This window comes from Astyanax mexicanus, chromosome 13 (genome assembly GCF_023375975.1).
Source record: "Astyanax mexicanus isolate ESR-SI-001 chromosome 13, AstMex3_surface, whole genome shotgun sequence".
NCBI lineage: Eukaryota > Metazoa > Chordata > Actinopteri > Characiformes > Acestrorhamphidae > Astyanax > Astyanax mexicanus.
Genome location: NC_064420.1, coordinates 213,534 through 235,000, shown reverse-complemented (window position 1 = coordinate 235,000; position 21,467 = coordinate 213,534). Strand labels below are relative to the sequence as shown.

General features: G+C 39.1%; 4 protein-coding genes across 4 annotated transcripts in view; all 4 read right to left on the bottom strand.

The window, feature by feature from the left end:
• Positions 1–4,483, bottom strand: part of agmat (agmatine ureohydrolase (agmatinase)) — a 5,170-nt gene extending 687 nt beyond the window's left edge. Inside the window, exons 1-5 of the mRNA XM_022676999.2 lie at positions 3,951–4,483; positions 3,239–3,441; positions 2,472–2,520; positions 1,326–1,521; positions 247–426 (exon numbers count right to left, since the gene is read on the bottom strand). Coding sequence (XP_022532720.1) covers positions 247–426; positions 1,326–1,521; positions 2,472–2,520; positions 3,239–3,441; positions 3,951–4,201 — 879 coding nt within the window. The 5' untranslated portion in view covers positions 4,202–4,483. The remainder of the gene's footprint in view (positions 1–246; positions 427–1,325; positions 1,522–2,471; positions 2,521–3,238; positions 3,442–3,950) is intronic.
• A 548-nt stretch (positions 4,484–5,031) lies between these two features.
• On the bottom strand, positions 5,032–10,598 carry pink1 (PTEN induced kinase 1). The gene is made up of 8 exons (XM_049463031.1): positions 10,114–10,598; positions 9,326–9,601; positions 8,780–8,883; positions 8,291–8,473; positions 7,930–8,093; positions 6,874–6,995; positions 6,216–6,446; positions 5,032–5,672 (listed from the first exon to the last, which is right to left on the bottom strand). Exons 1-8 carry the CDS (start codon positions 10,477–10,479, stop codon positions 5,403–5,405), a joined length of 1,716 nt encoding a protein of 571 aa, XP_049318988.1. The 5' UTR covers positions 10,480–10,598; the 3' UTR covers positions 5,032–5,402.
• Positions 10,599–11,731: 1,133 nt separating this feature from the next.
• cdaa (cytidine deaminase a) lies at positions 11,732–13,494 on the bottom strand. Its single transcript, XM_022676996.2, has 4 exons — positions 13,318–13,494; positions 12,548–12,659; positions 12,290–12,347; positions 11,732–12,101 (listed from the first exon to the last, which is right to left on the bottom strand). The coding sequence occupies exons 1-4, from the start codon at positions 13,448–13,450 to the stop codon at positions 11,958–11,960; spliced, it is 447 nt and encodes a 148-aa protein (XP_022532717.1). The 5' UTR covers positions 13,451–13,494; the 3' UTR covers positions 11,732–11,957.
• Positions 13,495–13,956: 462 nt separating this feature from the next.
• On the bottom strand, positions 13,957–18,921 carry LOC107197367 (trypsin-3). The gene is made up of 6 exons (XM_022676995.2): positions 18,712–18,921; positions 18,326–18,418; positions 16,753–16,903; positions 15,961–16,102; positions 15,311–15,568; positions 13,957–14,911 (listed from the first exon to the last, which is right to left on the bottom strand). The coding sequence occupies exons 2-6, from the start codon at positions 18,402–18,404 to the stop codon at positions 14,753–14,755; spliced, it is 789 nt and encodes a 262-aa protein (XP_022532716.2). The 5' UTR covers positions 18,405–18,418; positions 18,712–18,921; the 3' UTR covers positions 13,957–14,752.
• Between the last annotated feature and the right edge of the window lie 2,546 nt (positions 18,922–21,467).

Below are 21,467 nucleotides of genomic sequence, written 5' to 3'. Positions count from 1 at the left end.
AAAATAGAAGTTTATTGTCAGCGCAGAATAATCTGTGAGTAAAACTAAAATATCTGTGAGCTGGGAAAATATCCCATCTAAAAACGAATAAAACTAAAGTGATAAAATAAAATAATTATGAACTCATTAGGTAACACGTAGACAAGTGTCAACAGTTTTATTCACGACACAGTCGGCTGTCTGTATAAACACAGGGTTACACAGCTACACAGTCACACAGTGCAGGAGGTATAAGAGCTCTATTACCTGAACAGGTGTGAGTCCTGCGATCTCAGGTGTTCCTGTTCCCGGAGCGAACCCAGGATCCAGAGCGTCTATATCAAAACTCAGATACACCGGCCCCGACCCCATCTGCTCCCGGACCTCCTCCATCAGCGGCACCAGAGACCTGTACCAGCACTCCTCCACCTGAACCACCCGGAACCCCTGCAGAAAATACACAACACAACACAGCACAGCTTATAACACAGCTCACACAACACAGCACAGCTTATAACACAGCTCACACAACACAGCACAGCTTATAACACAGCTCATAACACAACACACCGCTCACACAACACAGCACACACAACACAACACACAACACACAGCTCACACAACACAGCTCACACAACACAACACACAACACAGCTCACACAACACAACACAGCACAGCTTATAACACAGCTCATAACACAACACACAGCTCACATAACACAGCTCACAACACAGCTCACACAACTCACACAACACAACACACAGCTCACACAACACAACACAGCACAGCTCATAACACAACACACAGCTCACACAACACAACACACAACACACAGCTCACACAACACAGCTCACACAACACAGCACAGCTTATAACACAGCTCATAACACAACACACAGCTCACACAACACAACACACAACACACAGCTCACACAACACAACACAGCACAGCTTATAACACAGCTCACACAACACAACACACAGCTCACACAACACAACACAGCACAGCTTATAACACAGCTCATAACACAACACAGCTCACATAACACAGCTCACAACACAGCTCACACAACACAGCTCACACAACACAGCTCACACAACACAACACACAACACACAGCTCACACAACACAGCTCACACAACACAGCACAGCTCATAACACAGCTCATAACACAACACACAACACAAAATCTAAGAAGTGTGATGTGCAAAAGTATCCAATCCCTAAAATAAGAGTAAATCCAGCTGTGTGTAATTCAGTAAAATGATAAAGCTGTGCAGTAGTGTTCAGCCTCACTCACAAGATATCACCTCACATCGTGCACATGCAGGTGTGTAGGATCACCTGCTCTCTGCTCCAGGCGTAGTTATCCGGAGAGTATCCGGTTCCTCTGAGTCCGATCTGAACGACCCGCCCACAGTCCAGAAGCCCCTCCTCCACACAGCGTCTGAACGGCGTGCCGTGACCGATCTTCTCCCCCAGAGACGTGTCCCCGGTGTCCGCGTGAGCGTCCACGTGAACCAGACCCACCGGGCCGTGCCTGATCACCACCAAAACACAAACAGCGTCAGCACCAGATCATCTGCATCTGATCCACATTTAACTAACCCTAGTACTGTAGGATATTAGAGTATAGAGCAACTCACTGTGGGTAAAATAACCCAAATCTAATATTATTTTATATGTGATACAGATAAAAACACACTGAATCTTACATTTTCAATTCTGAATTGGGTTTCACTGTAATATGAGGTATAGAAATATAAAACAAATCCAATTTAAGACAGTGTCTAAACAGCTAGATCACAATTAAAGTGATTTTACATCAAGAAAAAAGGAAAAAAGGTCTGTGTTTAGAAGTGACAGATCTCATATATCTACAGCTCTGGAAAAATAAGAGAGCACTTAAAAATGATGAGTTTCTTTGATTTTACCAAATTAAAAACCTCTGGAATATAATCAAGAGGAAGATGGATGATCACAAACCATCAAACCACCAAACTGAACTACTTGAATTTTTACACCAGGAGTAAAGCAGCATAAAGTTATCCAAAAGCAGTGTGTAAGACTGGTGGAGGAGGAGAACATGGTGCCAAGATGCATGAAAAAACTGTGATTAAAAACCAAGCAGGGTTATTCCACCAAATATTGATTTCTGAACTCTTAAAACTTTATGAATATGAACTTGTTTTCTTTGCATTATTTGAGGTCTGAAAGCTCTGCATCTTTTTTGTTATTTCAGTCATTTCTCATTTTCTGTAAATAAATGCTCTAAATGAGAATATTTTTATTTGTAATTTGGGAGAAATGTTGTCTGTAGTTTATAGAATAAAACAACAATGTTCATTTTACTCAAACATAAACCTATAAATAGCTAAATCAGAGAAACTGATTCAGAAACTGAAGTGATCTCTTCATTTATTCAGAGTTGTATGTAATTACAGCGTGTTTTATTTTATTTTTATTGCTGTATTGAGAGGGACTGTATACCTTTCTGCTACAGCCTGTAGGATGGGGTAGGCGATGGTGTGATCTCCTCCTGTAAACAGCAGCAGAAAATCAGAAAATCAATCAAACTCTGCAGGTTAAAGTTATAAACTCTACAGAACGTTTCATAAAGTGAAAGTAAATGATTGATTTTTCTGCTGAATTTGCTGATCAGGAATTTACAGCATGAGCTTAATTATTGATTAGAGGAGCTTCTACAGAATCACAGCGATCAAAGTTCAACCAGACTGTAACTCAATCACTCTGAGACACTTTCAAAAGCCAGAACCTGTTTTTAGTGGTTGGTTAAATTGTACACATTAGATCTGAATCAGTGTGTTCACACTGCAGGAGAACCGAACCGGGTTCCAAAGATACAGATCCAGAATTATGATCATGATTCTTAAAATTAAAAATACAAACTTTCAAGTTCTAAATGATCGGCTGCACTGAAAATCAGAGTTACCCTCAATATATTCCTGACTGACAACAAAGGTTAATTGAATGATAAAAACAGCATAAAAACAGACCTCATTTTAATAAAATTGGAGTAAAAGAAAAGTTTAATTTTTATCCAATCAGAACAGTGTAAAACACTGCTGTCAAGTCTATAAATGTAAACTAATGATTAAAAATTGATTCTGTGTTTTTGAAAATCGATACAGTATTGAAAACAGAATATCACGATACTTTGATATATCGATACTGTTTTAAGTTTGATTATTTGTGTTATGTTGTGATTGTTGTATTATGTGAATGTGGGGACTGACCCATGGTGAGGGGGATGCAGCCGGTCTGCAGGACCTCGCGGTACGTCTCGCGGATCCTCCTGCAGGTATCTTTAAGATCGTACAGGTTCACGTTCACATCGCCGATATCTGCAACCATCAGAGACTCGTACGGAGCTGCTCGGGTGGCGCTGTTATACGCTCTCAACATGAACGACTCCGAGCGGATCTGCCGAGGACCAAACCTGAAATAAAACACATTATTTTATTACGTTTAGTCAACAGAAGCTGCAGGATCGGAGCTGTGTTACAGGATTATATATACATTATATAAACAGTACACAATATAAATATATTACTAAATATACTACTCAATCATGTATCACTGCTGTGTGGATTTGTCTTTATTTGCAGTGAGTCACAGTTATTTATCTTAAAAGTGATATATCCAACTTTTAAGTTGTGGCCATGTCTTAACTATCTCGTTCCCAAGCCTTAATAAGTTGTGGCCGTGGTTTAATTATCTTGTTTCCACCCCTTAGTAAGTTGTGGCATGCTTTAAATATCTTTGTACCCACTAATTAATAAGTTTTTTTGTTCCCACGCATTAGGATCTTGCTCCCATGCCTTAATAAGTTGTGGCCACACTTTAGGATCTCATTCCCATGATGTCACATTAGGTGCTCCATATTAAACACTTCTTTATATGATGATTTGATTGACAGCTGGATGTCCCGGTGGGCGGTACCGGTACCTGGCTCCGGGTCGGTTGGAGGTTCCGGTATCGATCGGAACTCCGATAAACGCGGCGTCCAGCCCCGCGGCGCTGCTCTGAAACGGCAGCTTCCCCATAGTCGCGATCCCGGAGACCCGAGCCACGAACTCCGCGCTCGGAGGAACATTAAACCCGCGGTCTGATAAATACCTGACCTGACTCACCTGCAGCTTCCGCCTCAACACCTGCACACACCTGCTGAACATCCTCGCGCTGCCCTGATTAAACATACTCACCACTAATCAATCAATCAATCAATCTATCAATCACAGAGATAATCCAGCTTTAACTCCTCCAACAGATCAATACTGACTCTGATTATACAGACTGTAAAATCTCTCGAGTTGATCTAATACTGATATCTGATCTCAAACTGATCAAACACACACACACACACACACTTTCGCACTCTCTCTCACACCGATAACACCGATCTCACACTCTCACACATGCAGATAACACTCTGTTTGGTATTCAACAAGAGAGAGAGCAACACATGGGGGCGGCTGCCCTCGCAATGAATCATGGGAAATGTAGTCCCGTTCAGATATTCGCTCCATATTCAAAATAAGGGTCTTTTATTATATAAGAAATATATAATTTTATGTGATAGAAGCGTGTTCAGCTGTTATTCCCGCATTAACACTTCTCACAGCTTTTCCAGGCTGTGTTTATTCAGTCTGTGAACGAGATCATCATAATCTTGAGAGATATCTACTCTAAAAAAACGATTACACAAACCAGATTACACTCAATAGCCCTATTATAGCAAAAACTACTCAACCAACAAAAGAGAAACAATACGAATCTTTAAGAAATGTAATCCTGAAGTTGAGTTTCTTTTTTTCTTTATGTAAATATTAAGAAATCACACTCACATATTCTACATATTGGCATATCTGACCACCCCAGGAAAGGAGGAGCGAGAGTTTCCACTGTTGCAGTATTAATTAATTGTAGACATGAGTGGAACAGACTTTTCTCTTCATTATGATGAGTAGAGTAGTGTAGAGTTACACTTACTGGATATAATATTACCAATCATACAACAAAGACACAGTTTAAAAGGTCACAGCAAGTTTATTATTTCATTTGAAGAACATGCATTTAACCAAAAAACAAAACGGTCACATGTAGAAGTAGATATAGATGTATTTTTAAAATATATTTTATATTTAGTTACAGAGATGTATCTCAGGAGCAGTGTACTGCCTCAGTGCTCTGTGGTGATTATTTCACACAGCAGCAGAGCGGCAGGAAAGGTGCATCTACATAAAGTGCTTTTATTATAATATTATTATTATAACTCTCTCTCACACTGTACCGCTTTCACAGATTACAGCAGATTATAAAGCAGCAGTTTCTGTGCTTTACAGGTTTTATTTATATACAGATTAAAAACACGAGCAGATTTATAATCTCAGTGTCTGATCAGACGCTGACGCTCGGCCCCGGCTCCCGGCTGCTGATCAGGTACCCGGCGGCCGTGCGGAGCTCCTCCAGGTCCAGGTTGGAGAGGAATCCTCTCTGGAGCTCGGCCTCCACGCAGCTCCTCCCCCAGCCCTGCAGGAGCAACACGGCCGACCGGCACAGCAGCCAGTCTGCCAGCCTCCCCGTGCCTGCCGGGTCCAGCCTGCTGAGGGTCTTCCTGCCCCACAGGCTGAGGTGCAGGACGTTAGCAGCAACGCGGGAACTCAGACGCTGCAGGACAAACCAGATCACAGTTAATTACAGTGTTTTTCAGACTAAAAATCATCAGTTCTCCTTATAATCCAGTATGAATTCTGGTTGAGCTTACTGACATTTAACCGTTACATTTTATGTGATACACGGTGCTCACGCCCCAAATACTGACCATTTTATTAAAAACATTGGAAATCTAAGCTTAATATAAATAAACAGAATTGAATTTCTGTAAAAAAATATTTCACTCTTCTGCTCTTTAGTGATAAAACTCCTGCATCCGGACTGCAATTGTAAAAACAGCAGGACCAGTGAGTTTTTTTTAGCCTTTTTTTCTCGGTCACATGACATCATCACAGTGTTCAGTAGCTCCTCCATTTCCACTCGCTGTTGTGTTTTTTTTTAACGTAGATCTCCATGGAAACCGTGGCGCGCCCAAAGTGTGATTACGGTGCGCAGCAGTGGACACATAGTCTCTAATGTTCACTGATGGTGGTGTAGACGGTGCAGGTGTAGAGAATGTTATTTTCAGGACTGAATGTACTGTATATTTATACTCACCTTGTTGGGGTTCCTGCGCAGGAGCAGTCTCACCACCAGTCGCACCTGTTCAGGTGAGCCGGACGGCAGCCGCGGCAGGTCTCTCTCCTGATAGCTGCGGCTCTCCAGCGCCGCCGGGCTGTAGAACGGGTTGGGCTGACCGAAGATCTCGTAGGCGATGGTTCCGACGGCCCAGGCGTCCGCCTTACTGTAATCAATCTGAACACCGGGACCCGGAACAGCAGTGGCCACCTGCATGCGTTCACACCCAGCAACAGGAAACTGGAGTTAATTCACTTCTAGTGTGAACAGAGATCAGCAAGAAAAAAGCTCAACAGAACAACGTAATTTATTACTTCTAATTGAACATGATGCCTGATTGATGCTCTATAATGAACCACTGAACTATAGACTAACAATCATCTGATCTAAAAAGCTACAGAACAAATCGTCTTTATATTTTATTATTCTAATTATATATCTTTTTATTTTATGGCTTTACATTTAAGCCTGGCTGCAACTGCAATTAAATATCTAATATTGTTTGCTTGTTTTTGTATTTAAGTTTATTTTTCAGTCCCTTTAATTTTGTAAAGGCTCGGCTGCACTGAAAATGAGGGTTAATCTTAATATAAGAGAAGGTTTTTTGAGGTGTAAACATGGTGAGATGGTGAGATACCTCAGGAGCCATCAGGCAGGCGTTTCCTCCTCGGTTCACCCAGCGGCTGCTGAAGGACAGTTTCAGATCCTCCTCAGACAAACAGCAGCCGAAATCCGTGATCACCAGCCTGGGGCAGCCGACTGCACCACAGAAACACCATCATTTACCACCGGAACCACAGAAACACCGTCATTTACCACCAGAACCATTCAAACACCGTCATTTACCACCAGAACCATTCAAACACCATCATTTACCACCAGAACCATTCAAACACCATCATTTACCACCGGAACCACAGAAACACCATCATTTACCACCAGAACCACAGAAACACCGTCATTTACCACCAGAACCACAGAAACACCGTCATTTACCACCAAAACCACAGAAACACCGTCATTTACCACCGGAACCACAGAAACACCGTCATTTACCACCAAAACCACAGAAACACCGTCATTTACCACCGGAACCACAGAAACACCGTCATTTACCACCAGAACCACAGAAACACCGTCATTTACCACCAAAACCACAGAAACACCGTCATTTACCACCGGAACCACAGAAACACCGTCATTTACCACCAAAACCACAGAAACACCGTCATTTACCACCGGAACCACAGAAACACCGTCATTTATAAAGCTCCAGTATTGTTCAGCCCTATAGTACCACTCCACTGCAGGTTTTACAGTTTATTAGTAATAGTAAAAAGATCATATTTTTGTCCTAATCCAATACTTTGGCAATGCAGTACAAAAAGAAAGAATGCATCAAAGTTGTCCCTTTTTGTTTATTTTTTATTAAACTTATACTATATAGTCATATAAATGATTTCCATTTAAATACGAATCCGCCCCGTGGTCTCCTCCCAGCTGAACTTGTCAGGAACACCTCGTCCTCATCAGATGCCTTAACCTCCTCAACTGAAGAAGCAGCGGCTCTACGCCGAGTCCCTCACGGATAACTGAGCTTCTTACCCTATCTGTCCAGCTCTCTAATGGAGACCCCAGCCACCCTTCTGAGGATGAGGGTAATTCTACACAATTCTAATCCTGCATCACTGACCTGAATCGAACTCCAGCAGGACGTTGTCTGATTTCAGGTCTCGGTGGGCGATGCTCTGCCTGCACAGGTGATCCACACCTTCCAGCAGCTGCAGCAGCATCATGGAGCCCTGCCTGTGATCCGGAACACACACCTGCAGGTACTGACGCAGCGTGCACGGGTAACTACAGGACCACAACACACATTACTTTAAAACAAAAATTATACTTTCATTTTTTATTTTTGTTCTCCTGATCATAGTGGCAGCACTTTAGACCACGACAATGATACTCATATTCAACATTTCTCAGCAATAACTAAAGAAATGTGGAGATTATGGAAGTGGTGATATTTCTCGGGTGTTTGGTCTTTAGCTTCTTACTTCTTCATCACCAGGAACAGGGTGCGGTTGTTACCCATCCCCGCAGGGTTGAGTCTGAGGGGCAGAGCGGCAGGATACTCCTCCTCAGCTCCGGGCAGCAGGGGAACCTCGGCTGTGAACGCTCGGTACACTCGGATAACGTTGGGATGAGCCGTCGCTCGTTTGGGAACGCTTCCGAAATTACTGTTAACAGAACACCATATAATAAACACATCAGCAAAATAATTATTATAATTATTATAAACTACGCCTGTCACAATTATAAATATACTATTTATTTCTGAATAATATTATTGAATCAGAATGAATTGCAATAAACTACTTTACCAGCAATGTAATACTATTTTATGCCACTGATATAATGAAACCTCTTTGTTTCTACACTCTTTTATCAAATGTTTTATCTTCACTGATCGTATAAGAAAACATTATTATTACAAGATAAACAATCTAAATAACCACCCCCATCCCCAGCCTAAATGGACACACCCACTCAGGACGATCTCTCCATTTTCCTTCTTTAAGGCCTGAGGGACGGCGGGGACCAGCTCCTGAGACATGGAGTTTAGAATAGCCTCACTAGAGGAACCTGCCTGAAATACAACCACAGAAAAACACACATTTTAATATCAGACTTATTTTATATTTACTTGCATTAAAGGAATATTATACAACAGTTAGTTCTGACACTGTAATGTGATTGGCTGAGAGGCATTCTATGAGTGCTGTTATCAGCTGGTAATGCACTGTAACCGAAGCAATGATGCAGCGCTTACAAACCAAACAGCACAGCTACAAACAAACAGAGCAGCAATGGAACTATTTTAACTGGCGGAGTTTTTATAACCAAACAGATCCTATTTTCTCCTCCTCTTTAACTCTTTAAAATCTGTCAGTAATCTCTCAGTAATAATGCAACTGTGGTATAATCACAATAATACACTCAAGGTTCGTGCTGTAATATTCGCACTGCAGTGCTGCTCTACGACTCTCTCTCGGTCATGTATTACTGTTTAAGCGTCTGTCTGTTCCTACCCCGATGTTCCACATCATCTTCACTGCCAGCGGGTATCTGCTGCGAGTGCTGGGGATTCTGAGGGACTCTGGGGCTTCAGTTTTCTCTCCGTTTGGGTTTAGCTCCACCAGAGAACATTTACTGTCGTCTCTAAAAGGTGCGAAAGGAGCCGCCGCCTCATAAACAGCAGCATTACAGCCTTTTCCTATCTGCTTCCCGATCACATAGTCCTCCAGCTTATACCCCGAGCTAAACGCTTTCAGAGGACTCTGGAACTTCTTCTTCTGGAACAGTGCCTTCAACAGTGACAACAGAAAAAAGTCATAAATAGACAATTATTATAAAACTATTGAATACATTTAGAAGCTTACATAGCACTGTTTAGTATTATAATAGCAGGAATGCTGCAAATAAATACACGAAGAAATGTAGAAATAAATCAACATAAATAAATGAATGTAGAAATGTTGAAATTAATAAGTACATACATGTTGAAATAAATAAGTGAATAAATAAATAAATGCAGAAATAAATTAATTAATTAATAAATGCAGAAAGAGACCCAAATAAAATTTTGTGCATGGAAGTAGATTTCTGATATATAGATTTCTGATATAAATAAAAGTGTATTTTTTCCATGACAAAATGTATTTTATTAATGAATGTATTTATCTATACACTTATTTAAGCGTGTATTTATTAGTTTGGTAATTTATATATTTACTTTTATATTCATAACATCAATTTATATGCGCATTTATTTATTTATGTTTGTTATTTTGGATTCTCTCTACAGGTGATTTATTACCTGTATTTCTCGGCAGGTCGCCGCGGTGCTCCGGTCCTCCTCCAGCTGCTGCTCGATCAGACCCAGACCCGCCCCGAAGGCCAGGAACACCGCGCGGGTCCGGGGCGAGCCTCCCCCCGCCAGCCTCCTGAACCCGTCCGCCTGGAGCCGGGCGGCGAGGCCGCGGAGCGACACGCGTAAATACCGGTACCGGACGGGGAGCAGAGGCTGGACCGGGGCGGGCTGAGCGGACCGGGCCTGCGGGCAGAACCGCAGCCGCTCATCGCGGAACTTCGCTGTGACCCGACCCGCGGGCTTTAATATACCGAGCCGGAACACGGTCCTGCCGAACTCCAGACCCCGACCCAGAGCGTGTTTCACCGACATGATTCACCGAACCGAATTTAACCCGGTAAATAATCCGGTAAATAATCCGGTAAATAACCTTAACTGGCTCTCCTCTAACACACGCAGTACCTGTTTACCCGATTCCTATTGGCTGAAACCCAGCCACGTGGTCTCTGTTGTTATTTTAGACCAGAGCCATATAAAGAAAGTCACATGACTTTCCCGACAAAATAAAAGTCTTTCTGTTACATGTAAATATTACATTTAAAAATAAAATAACATATCTCTTCCCAGATTTATCTTAGACTTTATTGGTTTTGTTACTCTCCTAGCTAGACGTCTCATCCTGTTTAAATGGAAGTCACCTGTTCCTCCCACACATCATGTTTGGATCAGAGACATTTTTTTACATATTAAATTGGAAAAAATTAGATGCACATTAAGAGGCTCCACTAATAACTTTAACAAAATATGGGATCCTTTTTTGGTATATGCTGAACAGTTATTATTTCCTGTAATCCCAGAATAAACAGTACTATTCAAACACATCTTATTACAGTTTTACTTATGCAGGGGTTTACCGTTTTGATTTTATTTATTAATTAATTTCTATTACTTGTTTTATATATATTTTTTTTCTTTAAGTTTTTACTTTGTTTTATTTACCTATTCATTGTATTTAATAAAATGTACTGATATTACTTTTATAATAATTGCTATTATTACTATTTACAGTGGTGGTAGTAGTATTATTGTTGTGTGTACATACTTACGAATATATGTGTATGCATACATGTGTATAAATTGATTCTGACAAAGTAATGTTTTCCTTTTTTTTCCCCATTTCTTTGAAAATCAATAAACAAATGATTGAAAGAAAATAAAAGAAAATAAATAATTCATGTTTAAAATGATTATAGCGAAGAGAACTCATAAAAACGTAAGTTTTTATTCATTTAATAAGCCTGCTAAAATTAAAGTAACTTTAGCCACGCTATTTTATTAAACTCTCTTTTTATATTAAGAAAAATCCCTCCTAAAATCATTACTGTGAAATAAAGTTTCTAGCTGGTCCAACTGATACATTCAGTTATAAAACAATAATAATAACAACAACAATAATACAAATAATGCAATGCAATAAAAACAGCGTTTTAGGGCCACTCTTTAAAAAAATTAAAAGAATTGACATTCAGAATAAAGTCATAATATTACAAGATTAAATGTGTAGTATTCAGAGAAGAAAGTCCCAATATTACGAGAATTAATAGAATAACATCACAATAAGATCTGTAGGGAAAGTCCAGTTTTATTAACACATGGAGGATAAAACTGCAATACAAATATTATATAGAAACAGATGTTAGCAGATATTATCTGAATTGTTAGACCCTTGTAATTAATATTGATATAAATTTAATCATCAGTAAAGCCCCAATATAAACTTGTAACAGCTGAAAAGCAGAATATTCCACAGTGTTCTTGGTGTTATTTGGTTATTCTGGGATTATTGGGGTCTAAAGAGAGTTTTCAGAAGCAGGAACAGCTTTTTTCCTCCGCAGGTCTTCAGGGCCGAAGGATACGGGCAGGAGCTCCTCCACCGTTTTCTTAATGAAAGAACCGTCCGGCTTCGATAAATAAACATCCCACTGCAAACCGAACTGTACAAGAGAGAAAACCCTGTGATAGATACTCAGATAAAGATAAATGAAGGTTTAAGATGTGAGGAAAGTCATTCAGATTCACCTCAGAGTGAATCAAATCTGAATCAATAAATAACTCTACTATAATCAATTTTACACTAAACCCAGTCTGAATGACTTTACAAATAAAGATAATATAAACTGACCTCTCTCATAAACTGTCTGCAGCCTCCACACGGAGAGATATAGTGGTCCATCATATCACTGGAGGAACAAAGATCATAAACAATAAATTATTAGTGAATGAAAAATCTACTTCATGTTATTACTAATATTAATATATTTTGTCTTCAGTGACCCCTTATAAGACAATCTGTGAAAATATTTATGTTTTAAATGAAGTATAAGATCCTCTGCACTGTGAAGAGTCTGGTTTATGTAAAGATAATGTGAATAATTGATACCTGGCCACAGCGATGGCCTTAAAACTCCTGTGTCCCTCTGATACAGCTTTACAGATAGCGGTTCTCTCAGCGCAGATTCCCAGATTGTTACAGGCGTTTTCTACATTACATCCTGTAGAGAGAGGCAGAACATTACCATAATCCCATTTATCACAGGGCTAAAGCTTTTCATTAAATCAGCTCAGTTTAGAGCAGCAGAATTATATTTACAGTAACATTTTATTACAATCAAATAAATTAAACACATGTTGAATTTTCATTGTCATCAGATCTAAACTGCATTTTTTCAATTATTATTATTTTCTGTGTTGGATTTGCATCCAGGATTTCTATCAGTCACAGATATAGGAGATACAGAAGATTTTAAGCACCAATATTGAGGAATTCTGTGCAGCAGCCTCATTTACTGTTTAACCCATTTATGCAGTAACACACACACACTAGTTAGCAGCACAGCATGATCTGCTAAGTTGGTTAAGCAGGTATAGGTTCTGTTCGTGTTTGATGGAATATGATAAATCTTAACCAGGATGATCATGCTGATTAATTGGGACGACCTCCACACTGTTTAACCCACAGAACCAAACTATTCAACTATTTAACCATTAAAATCAGCATTACTAATCTGCACTGAAATAAAAACTCAAAGCAGAAGTTAACATTTAGATTTTCTCAGACATGAAATGGAAAATAAAAAAATTCTCTGTGTTGTAAAATTTCCTTTCTACTGATCACTGAAGCTCATATGTGATATATGAGTGTGATCTCACCGGTGTAGAGCTGCTGGTCGGTGGTCAGTAGAGCTGCTCCTACTCTGAAGCTGCTGTACGGACTGTAGGAGAAACCTTTAGCCTCCTGAGATCTGCTGACCAGATCCTGAGGAGTCCAGCTGCTCTCAGACATGATGATCAGAGAAGAGAAGAGAGTGTGTCTGACAGCCACCACACACACACACACACACACACACACACACACACACACACACACACACGCACACAGTCTGAGGTCATAAGTGTGTGTGTGTGTGTGTGTGTGTGTGTGTGTGTGTGTGTGTGTGTGTGTGCGGGGTGTGGTATATGTGTAATGATTACAGGAATATTTCAGTTTATCTCAGAAGATCATGTGACACAACACTAAATAAAACATTTGTGTTTATTGGTCAATTAAATTAAAGTAAAGCAAAATAAAACAATCAAATTTAGCATTTTTTCTCTATCTAATGTAGTATTTATTAAAACAGGCAAGTAGTTAATTTACTTTAAGTAGTAAATTTAAATCAGGCTTAATTGTGGATATACTCTATATCAACACAATCAAGGGTATTAAAAAGTTTATAAAAGAGTTTATAAAAATACTTTTGCAAGCTGCTGTAGATGATTTGTGGAACACAGTTGAACAAACAACAACAATCAGAACACTTTTTCATTGATTTATTTTTATCTTGTTTCCTCATAATCTCCAGAAAATTATCTGAATATTTTAGGAAAAACAGCAAGAGTTACGTAACGATAAACTGATAAACTATAAACTCTTTACAGTTTTTATGTAATTCTGCTTTAATCTGAAGGGCAGTATGGAGCAGCAGGGCAGTTAACAGTGTAAAACAATAAGATTTACATTTACAACATTTGTGGTGATAATGATTTAAACATGTCAAGATCCTGAAAAAACATTTCATATCATGGGAAAGGGGAGTAAATAATATATGTTTTCTGTAGAATACATCTCTATATATATGATTTAATCATCAATATTAATAAAAACATTGGAATGAAATCATCATCATTTTAACATTTAATAATTCTGCTGGTATTCTGAGTATTATATGTGCATGTCTATCAGTCTTAGGAATGATATAACAATAAAACATTTACAATCTCATCTGATTAAACTTCCTTTCACTTCATTTTGTCCGTGTATAAACAGATAAAGTGCTGAATCTTTATCTGTCTGTTTATCTGTCTACCTGTTAATGTTTTTACTACAGATTTACTCAGCAGATTCTCAGCAGCTGTTTTAGAAGGTCAAACAAGCTTTCCATAAAACTGCTCATAATTCCATTTTCCCATCATGATTTATTTAATCTGAGCTGTGTGCTCTACGTTCTGATCAGTAATAAAATTGGGCCAGTTGGCGTTTGGGTTTTAGCTGAAACTCTCCTGTATTACAGTGTAATTACAGTGTAATAATAGTATAATTATTGTATTAAGCTTGGGAGTCGGCGTTGATGACGGTGTTGATCCATTTCCCGAAGCTCCTGACTCTGGTGTAGACTCCGGGGTAATAGGGATTAGCGCAGCCGATTCCCCACGACACGATGCCCTCCAGATTACCATTACACACCAGCGGTCCTCCAGAGTCTCCCTTAAAACAAAACCACAATTCATCCGATCATCTACTAACAATCTCTACAAAACCTGCTCTTCTCTCTGGAGAAACACAAGCAAATCCCCCAAACCTAAAGTTTCCCTTCTGCTCTGTGTACTTAGATGCAAATGGCGGGGGGTTAAAAGTTGTACTGCAGCCAGCCACTAGGGGGCGTATCAGGCATTTTGGCTTCACAGATAAACTGCAGTCATCCAGTTCCCTGCAATGTGATTGGCTAAGAGGCGCTCTATGAGTGCCGCTATCAGCCGGTAATGCACTGTAACCGAAGCCTCTCATGTATTACTCCGCCACATACAGGTAACCTAGCAACAATGCAGCGCTTACAAACCAAACAGCGCAGCTACAGCCAGCGAGAGATCTGATTGGTGAATGTACCTGGCAGGAGTCTTTTCCCCCGAAGCGAGATCCGGCGCACATCATGAACTCATTAACCCTGGAGGCCAGGTAGACGTTGCAGTTGTAGATGAAGTCCACGTCCACGGCGCGCAGGACGGGGGACAGGTAGAAGGTGTAGATACGGGTCACCCCCCAGCCGCTGACCGTACAGGTGGTCCTGCTGTCCAGAGGGGACGTGTCCGAGTCCGGGAGGGACGCCGGCTGGACGTAAGCATTCAGCATAGCGGGACGACTCAACTGAGAAAAAAAACACCATCGTATTTACTTACTGCGGGGAGGAGTCTTAAGATCTATTTCTCAGGTGTTTTTAAAAACACAACAGTGAGTGGAAATGGAGGAGCTACTGAACACTACTGATGTCATGTGACCAAGAAAAACTAAAGCCTAAAAACTCACTGATCCTCCTGTTTTTACAATTGCAGTCCGGATGCAGGAGTTTAGAGCCATGCAATGATTAGGGTCCACTGATTGGCCACGTTTTATTTAATTAATAATTTTTTTTTTCACAAAATTTGAACCCCATTGGCCCGTTTTATTGATAAACACTTTGTGAGTTGAGGATTGGTTGGTTCGGGAAGATTCATTTGTAAGATCCTGCTGACCCTTCTGTTATCTATAGTCCTGCTCACCTTTATCATCATGATGTCGCTGCTGTAGGTTTTAGAGTTGAAGGCAGGGTTTACTATGATTTTGGACACATTAATAACCTGCTCAAATCCGTCCTCGACAGCCAGGTTATGCTCACTTAAAACCACCTGAATGATGTTACTCCTGTTGAGAAGAAAGATTAAGTTATGTTATTAAATAAAAACAGCAGGAACGGTGTGAGAAGGTTGGATTACCACAGAACACCATTAGGAACCTCTACAACCTCATGCTGTGACTGAGATCTGGTGTGTTGTTAGACAGTACTTTGCATGTGTAGCTTAATAACTATATTAGCATCACAGCGCTAACACTCGGAGGAAAGCGCAGCGACACGGTTCTGATACATCAGCTCACAGACGCAGCCTTGTGCTGATCCACATCACCCTAGGAGTGATGAGGGGAAAGAGAGAGCGCCATCTACTGTACTGTACCCACCCAGAGAGAGCAAGACCAACTGTGCTCTCTCAGGGCTCTGGCAGCTGATGCCCCAACAAGCTGCATGACCGGGATTCAAACCAACAATCTCCTGATCATAGTGGCAGTGCTTCAGACAGCTGGACCACTCAGAGTGAGTGAGGTTCAGGACGTTGATAATCATCAAATATCACAAATATTACATTACAAATACTGATGTACATTTAGCATTGGAGGACATATAAGTTCAAAGCAAAACAAAAAAATTAGGCACGATCTAAAGGAAGTCAAAGGTGATAAAAGAAATAATTATTATTAGGTTAAATAATAACTCATATCCTGAGATAAGCTGTACTCACGGTCTCCAGCAGTGGGCAGCAGACAACACCCACTGTGGGTGGATGAGGATTCCTCCACAGTAGTGGTTTCTGTCCTGCTGAAGAGAGGCCTGGTATTTGATGGAGTACGGCACGACTTCCTGCCCCCCGATGATCCTCTGAGGAAGTGTTTCTGATCAGTGAAAACAGGATTAAACGCACTGAGATCAGTGAAAGCGTGAAACAGTGTGATCTTTATCACAGAGAGTTACAGGACTCTGTATGTATTATATAAATAGTTCTTTATTAACATTTATAATACCCTACTTACTGTTTCTCTACATCCAAACTCAAAACACCAGATACAACAATATTTATCCCGGAATTTAGAGGCTTTTTAATGCATAATTACAAATACAATTACAGTGTCTTAAAATGTGTTCAAACCCCTTAAACTTCACATTCACATTTTGTCACCTTACAACCCCAAACTTAAATATGTGTTATATTGAGATTTAAAATGATGGATACAAAATTAGCTTAAAACGTCTGAAGGTAATTGATTGCGCTGGATTTTATTTAGGGGTTTCAGAGTGAATACTTTTGCACATCACACTTTTTAGATTTTTATTTGAAAATCCTTGTATGTGCTACTGTACTTTGTGTTGGTCTATCACTTAAAATCACTTTCACTTTGTGGTTGTAAAATGACTTTTGTAAAATACTTTTGCAAGCTACTGTCAATGCTAATAGCATTGTTACATTGGCGCTACCATTGTTAGCATGGTGTTAGCATTGTTACCATTGCGTTAGCATTGTTACCAAGGTTTTAGCATTGCAACCACAGCATTATCATTGTTACCATGGTGCTAGCATTGCTACCACGTCATTAGCATTGATATTACAGTGCTAGCATTGTTTTCACAGCATTAGTATTGTTACCATGGCGCTAGCATTGCCACCACACCAATAACGCACTATTGCACTATTATGTTCTGTATCTATATATGTTGTGGTAACTTGATTACACTTACTAAAACATTAGTGAACCATAAAGATCTGTAAAATCACAACTACAGTTCAGTAAATGTAAAAAGCTAAAAATCTTAATGTAAAACTAAAAACATTAATATTATACAACAAATTCAATATATCAAAATGTGTTTCCATTAGCTTTAACTCCTATTTTGAGATTTTTTTTATATTTATATTTGATTAAACACTTTTCAGTTCAATTATTAGTTAGTTTTATTTAAAAGGCTAGGGTATGAGGGTTTGTTCTTGTTGGATGCGCTATGTTTTTATTGATACTGATAGTTTGTTGTAACCAAGCTGTGATGTGTTTTTTTGTTATTACATAATAATATCATAGTGAAGATTATCTTTATACAGGTTTATTTACACAAATTGCTCTACACCCTGAACACACTTCTCACTGAACAAATAATCTCAAATAACGTTTATATATAAGAGTTCACTGCCTGGTGAAAGATGGAGAATTATTCACAGGAGGTTATTTTAGAGGCATTTTTGAGTGTATATAAGAATGTATGGAAATAAAATAAATGAAATCCGTTTAGTTTAAATAAATAAATGAATAAATTAATGCACCCACCTCTGATAATAAAAGTCAGGAAGAGGAACGCTGCACTCCAGATATGAGCCATGTCTCTCCAACGTCCAGATAAACCCATCAGAGGAGAAAAGCCTGATATCATATAAAAATACACAGAAACCAGAAGTCAGAGCTCATGATTAGTGAAGACAGGCGTGATGTTCGTAGCTGGAGGGTCTTCTTTTGTTGTTTTTTATTTGGTGAATCTTCTTTGTCAGGCTGATTTTTGACGCTCTGCTGCTGAAAGTTAGAATTCCCTCTCTCTATCGTTTCTTCCAACTTTCAGCTCTGTTTCTGTATGAACTTTACGTGATGTTCTGTTTATTATGGCAGCTTTTCAAGAGTCTAAAGAGAATCTGAAGAGAATAAAAAGCTGAATATCTCACCTCAGACGGCCTCTGGGTCCTGAGATAAGTGCGGCACGGACTGTTCGCTCTTCTCCTTAGCTTTTATATCAGAATCGTTCCCTTTGTCAGCAGCTTTTGTTAGGATGTAATGTTGTTTCAGAAAGAACCTGAACTTGACCCACTATATAACAAAGCTCACAGATCCCTCAGCGTCTCACAAACCCTCTGCAGCTCTTCTCTCACAGACTCAGGGCTGGGTGTGGAGGATCTGAGCCGGGGATGGGCGGAGGGGACGGGGCAGGAGCTATTGTTATGGCTGATTCTGCTGGATGTGCTGTAGGTTTAAGTTACACCCAGAAAACAATTCTCTTTAGGGAGGAAACTGTTATGTTGGTGTTTACTGGCAAATGCTCCTTTATTCTTCTGTATTTAGGTTAAATTCTTCTCATTTTACCATCACTTAAAGACTCTCATCCTCAGTGTGTATCTGTGTTTATATACAGCTCTGTGAAAAATGAAGAGAGCACTTCAGTTTCTGAATCAGTTTCTCTGATTTTTCTATTTATAGGTTTATGTTTGAGTAAAATGAACATTGTTGTTTTATTCTATAAACTACAGACAACATTTCTCCCAAATTCCAAATAAAAATATTCTCATTTAGAGCATTTATTTACAGAAAATGAGAAATGACTGAAATAACAAAAAGATGCAGAGCTTTCAGACCTCAAATAATGCAAAGAAAACAAGTTCATATTCATAAAGTTTTAAGAGTTCAGAAATAATCAATATTTGGTGGAATAACCCTGGTTGGTTTTTAATCACAGTTTTCTTTATGCATCTTGGCATCATGTTCTCCTCCTCCACCAGTCTTACACACTGCTTTTGTATAACTTTATGCTGCTTTACTCCTGGTGTAAAAATTCAAGCAGTTCAGTTTGGTGGTTTGATGGTTTGTGATCATCCATCTTCCTCTTGATTATATTCCAGAGGTTTTTAATTTGGTAAAATCAAAGAAACTGATCATTTTTAAGGAGCCTCTTATTACATAATTAAGTTCTCAGTAATCTGAATAAGTGTGTTTATATCAGGAGCTGATTATATCCAGCCTCTACTCTCGTCTTTATCAGTAAATACTGATGGTGTTTCTCAGATCTGAGATTCACAGTTTCTTCTCCTGCTGTTTATTGTGATTCAAGGTTAGTTCTTTATTTAATATTAAACAGTGGAGGGATTTCACTTTTCCAGGATTTCTGTTTTCTTTCAGTGTAAATATTACAGGAGCTAATCCTGTATAAGCCTTACAAATCCATAAGTGCAGCACTCAATACAGACTCTATACAATCTACAGCCATAGACTCTATAGACTTTACAGACTCTACAGACTCTATAAAATCTATAGACTTTACAGACTCAACAGACTCTACAGACCACAGACTCTACAAAATCTACAGCCTCTATAGACTCTACAGACTTTATAAAATCTACAGACTCTACAGACCACAGACTCTACAGACTCTACAGCCTCTATAGACTCTAGACTCTATAAAATCTACAGACTCTACAGACTCTATAAAATATACAGACTCTATAGACTTTACAGACTCTATAAAATCTACAGACTTTATAAAATCTACAGACTCTACAGACTCTATAAAATCTACAGACTCTACAGACTCTATAAAATCTACAGACTCTACAGACTCTATAAAATCTACAGACTCTATAAAATCTACAGACTCTACAGACTCTATAAAATCTACAGACTCTACAGACTCTATAAAATCTACAGACTCTACAGACTCTATAAAATCTACAGACTCTACAAACTCTATAAAATCTACAGACTCTACAGACTCTACAAACTCTATAAAATCTACAGACTCTATAAAATCTACAGACTCTACAGACTTCACAGACTCTACAAACTCTATAAAATCTACAGACTCTACAGACTCTACAGACTCTACAAACTCTATAAAATCTACAGACTCTACAGACTCTACAAACTCTATAAAATCTACAGACTCTATAAAATCTACAGACTCTACAGACTTCACAGACTCTACAAACTCTATAAAATCTACAGACTCTACAGACTCTACAGACTCTACAAACTCTATAAAATCTACAGACTCTACAGACTCTACAGACTCTACAAACTCTATAAAATCTACAGACTCTACAGACTCTACAAACTCTATAAAATCTACAGACTCTACAGACTCTACAGACTCTACAAACTCTATAAAATCTACAGACTCTACAGACTCTACAAACTCTATAAAATCTACAGACTCTACAGACTCTACAGACTCTACAAACTCTATAAAATCTACAGACTCTACAGACTCTACAAACTCTATAAAATCTACAGACTCTACAGACTCTACAGACTCTACAAACTCTATAAAATCTACAGACTCTACAGACTCTACAAACTCTATAAAATCTACAGACTCTACAGACTCTACAAACTCTATAAAATCTACAGACTCTACAGACTCTACAGACTCTACAAACTCTATAAAATCTACAGACTCTACAGACTCTACAAACTCTATAAAATCTACAGACTCTACAGACTCTACAGACTCTACAGACTATAAAATCTACAGACTCTACAGACTCTATAAAATCTACAGACTCTACAAACTCTATAAAATCTACAGACTCTACAGACTCTACAAACTCTATAAAATCTACAGACTCTATAAAATCTACAGACTCTACAGACTTCACAGACTCTACAAACTCTATAAAATCTACAGACTCTACAGACTCTACAGACTCTACAA

Excerpts from the sequence above, each read along its gene's own strand:
- LOC107197367 (XM_022676995.2), bottom strand. The coding sequence starts at position 18,404 with ATGGGTTTATCTGGACGTTGGAGAGACATGGCTCATATCTGGAGTGCA. Across the intron at positions 16,904-18,325 it reads CCTGACTTTTATTATCAGAG|AAACACTTCCTCAGAGGATC; the intron begins GTGGGTGCATTA and ends TTCACTGATCAG. Across the intron at positions 15,569-15,960 it reads GCGACATCATGATGATAAAG|TTGAGTCGTCCCGCTATGCT; the intron begins GTGAGCAGGACT and ends TTTTTTTCTCAG.
- cdaa (XM_022676996.2), bottom strand. The coding sequence starts at position 13,450 with ATGTCTGAGAGCAGCTGGACTCCTCAGGATCTGGTCAGCAGATCTCAG. Across the intron at positions 12,660-13,317 it reads CGACCAGCAGCTCTACACCG|GATGTAATGTAGAAAACGCC; the intron begins GTGAGATCACAC and ends CTCTCTCTACAG. Across the intron at positions 12,102-12,289 it reads GCAGACAGTTTATGAGAGAG|TTCGGTTTGCAGTGGGATGT; the intron begins GTCAGTTTATAT and ends TCTCTTGTACAG.
- pink1 (XM_049463031.1), bottom strand. The coding sequence starts at position 10,479 with ATGTCGGTGAAACACGCTCTGGGTCGGGGTCTGGAGTTCGGCAGGACC. Across the intron at positions 9,602-10,113 it reads CGACCTGCCGAGAAATACAG|GCACTGTTCCAGAAGAAGAA; the intron begins GTAATAAATCAC and ends TCACTGTTGAAG. Across the intron at positions 8,884-9,325 it reads AGATGATGTGGAACATCGGG|GCAGGTTCCTCTAGTGAGGC; the intron begins GTAGGAACAGAC and ends GTTGTATTTCAG.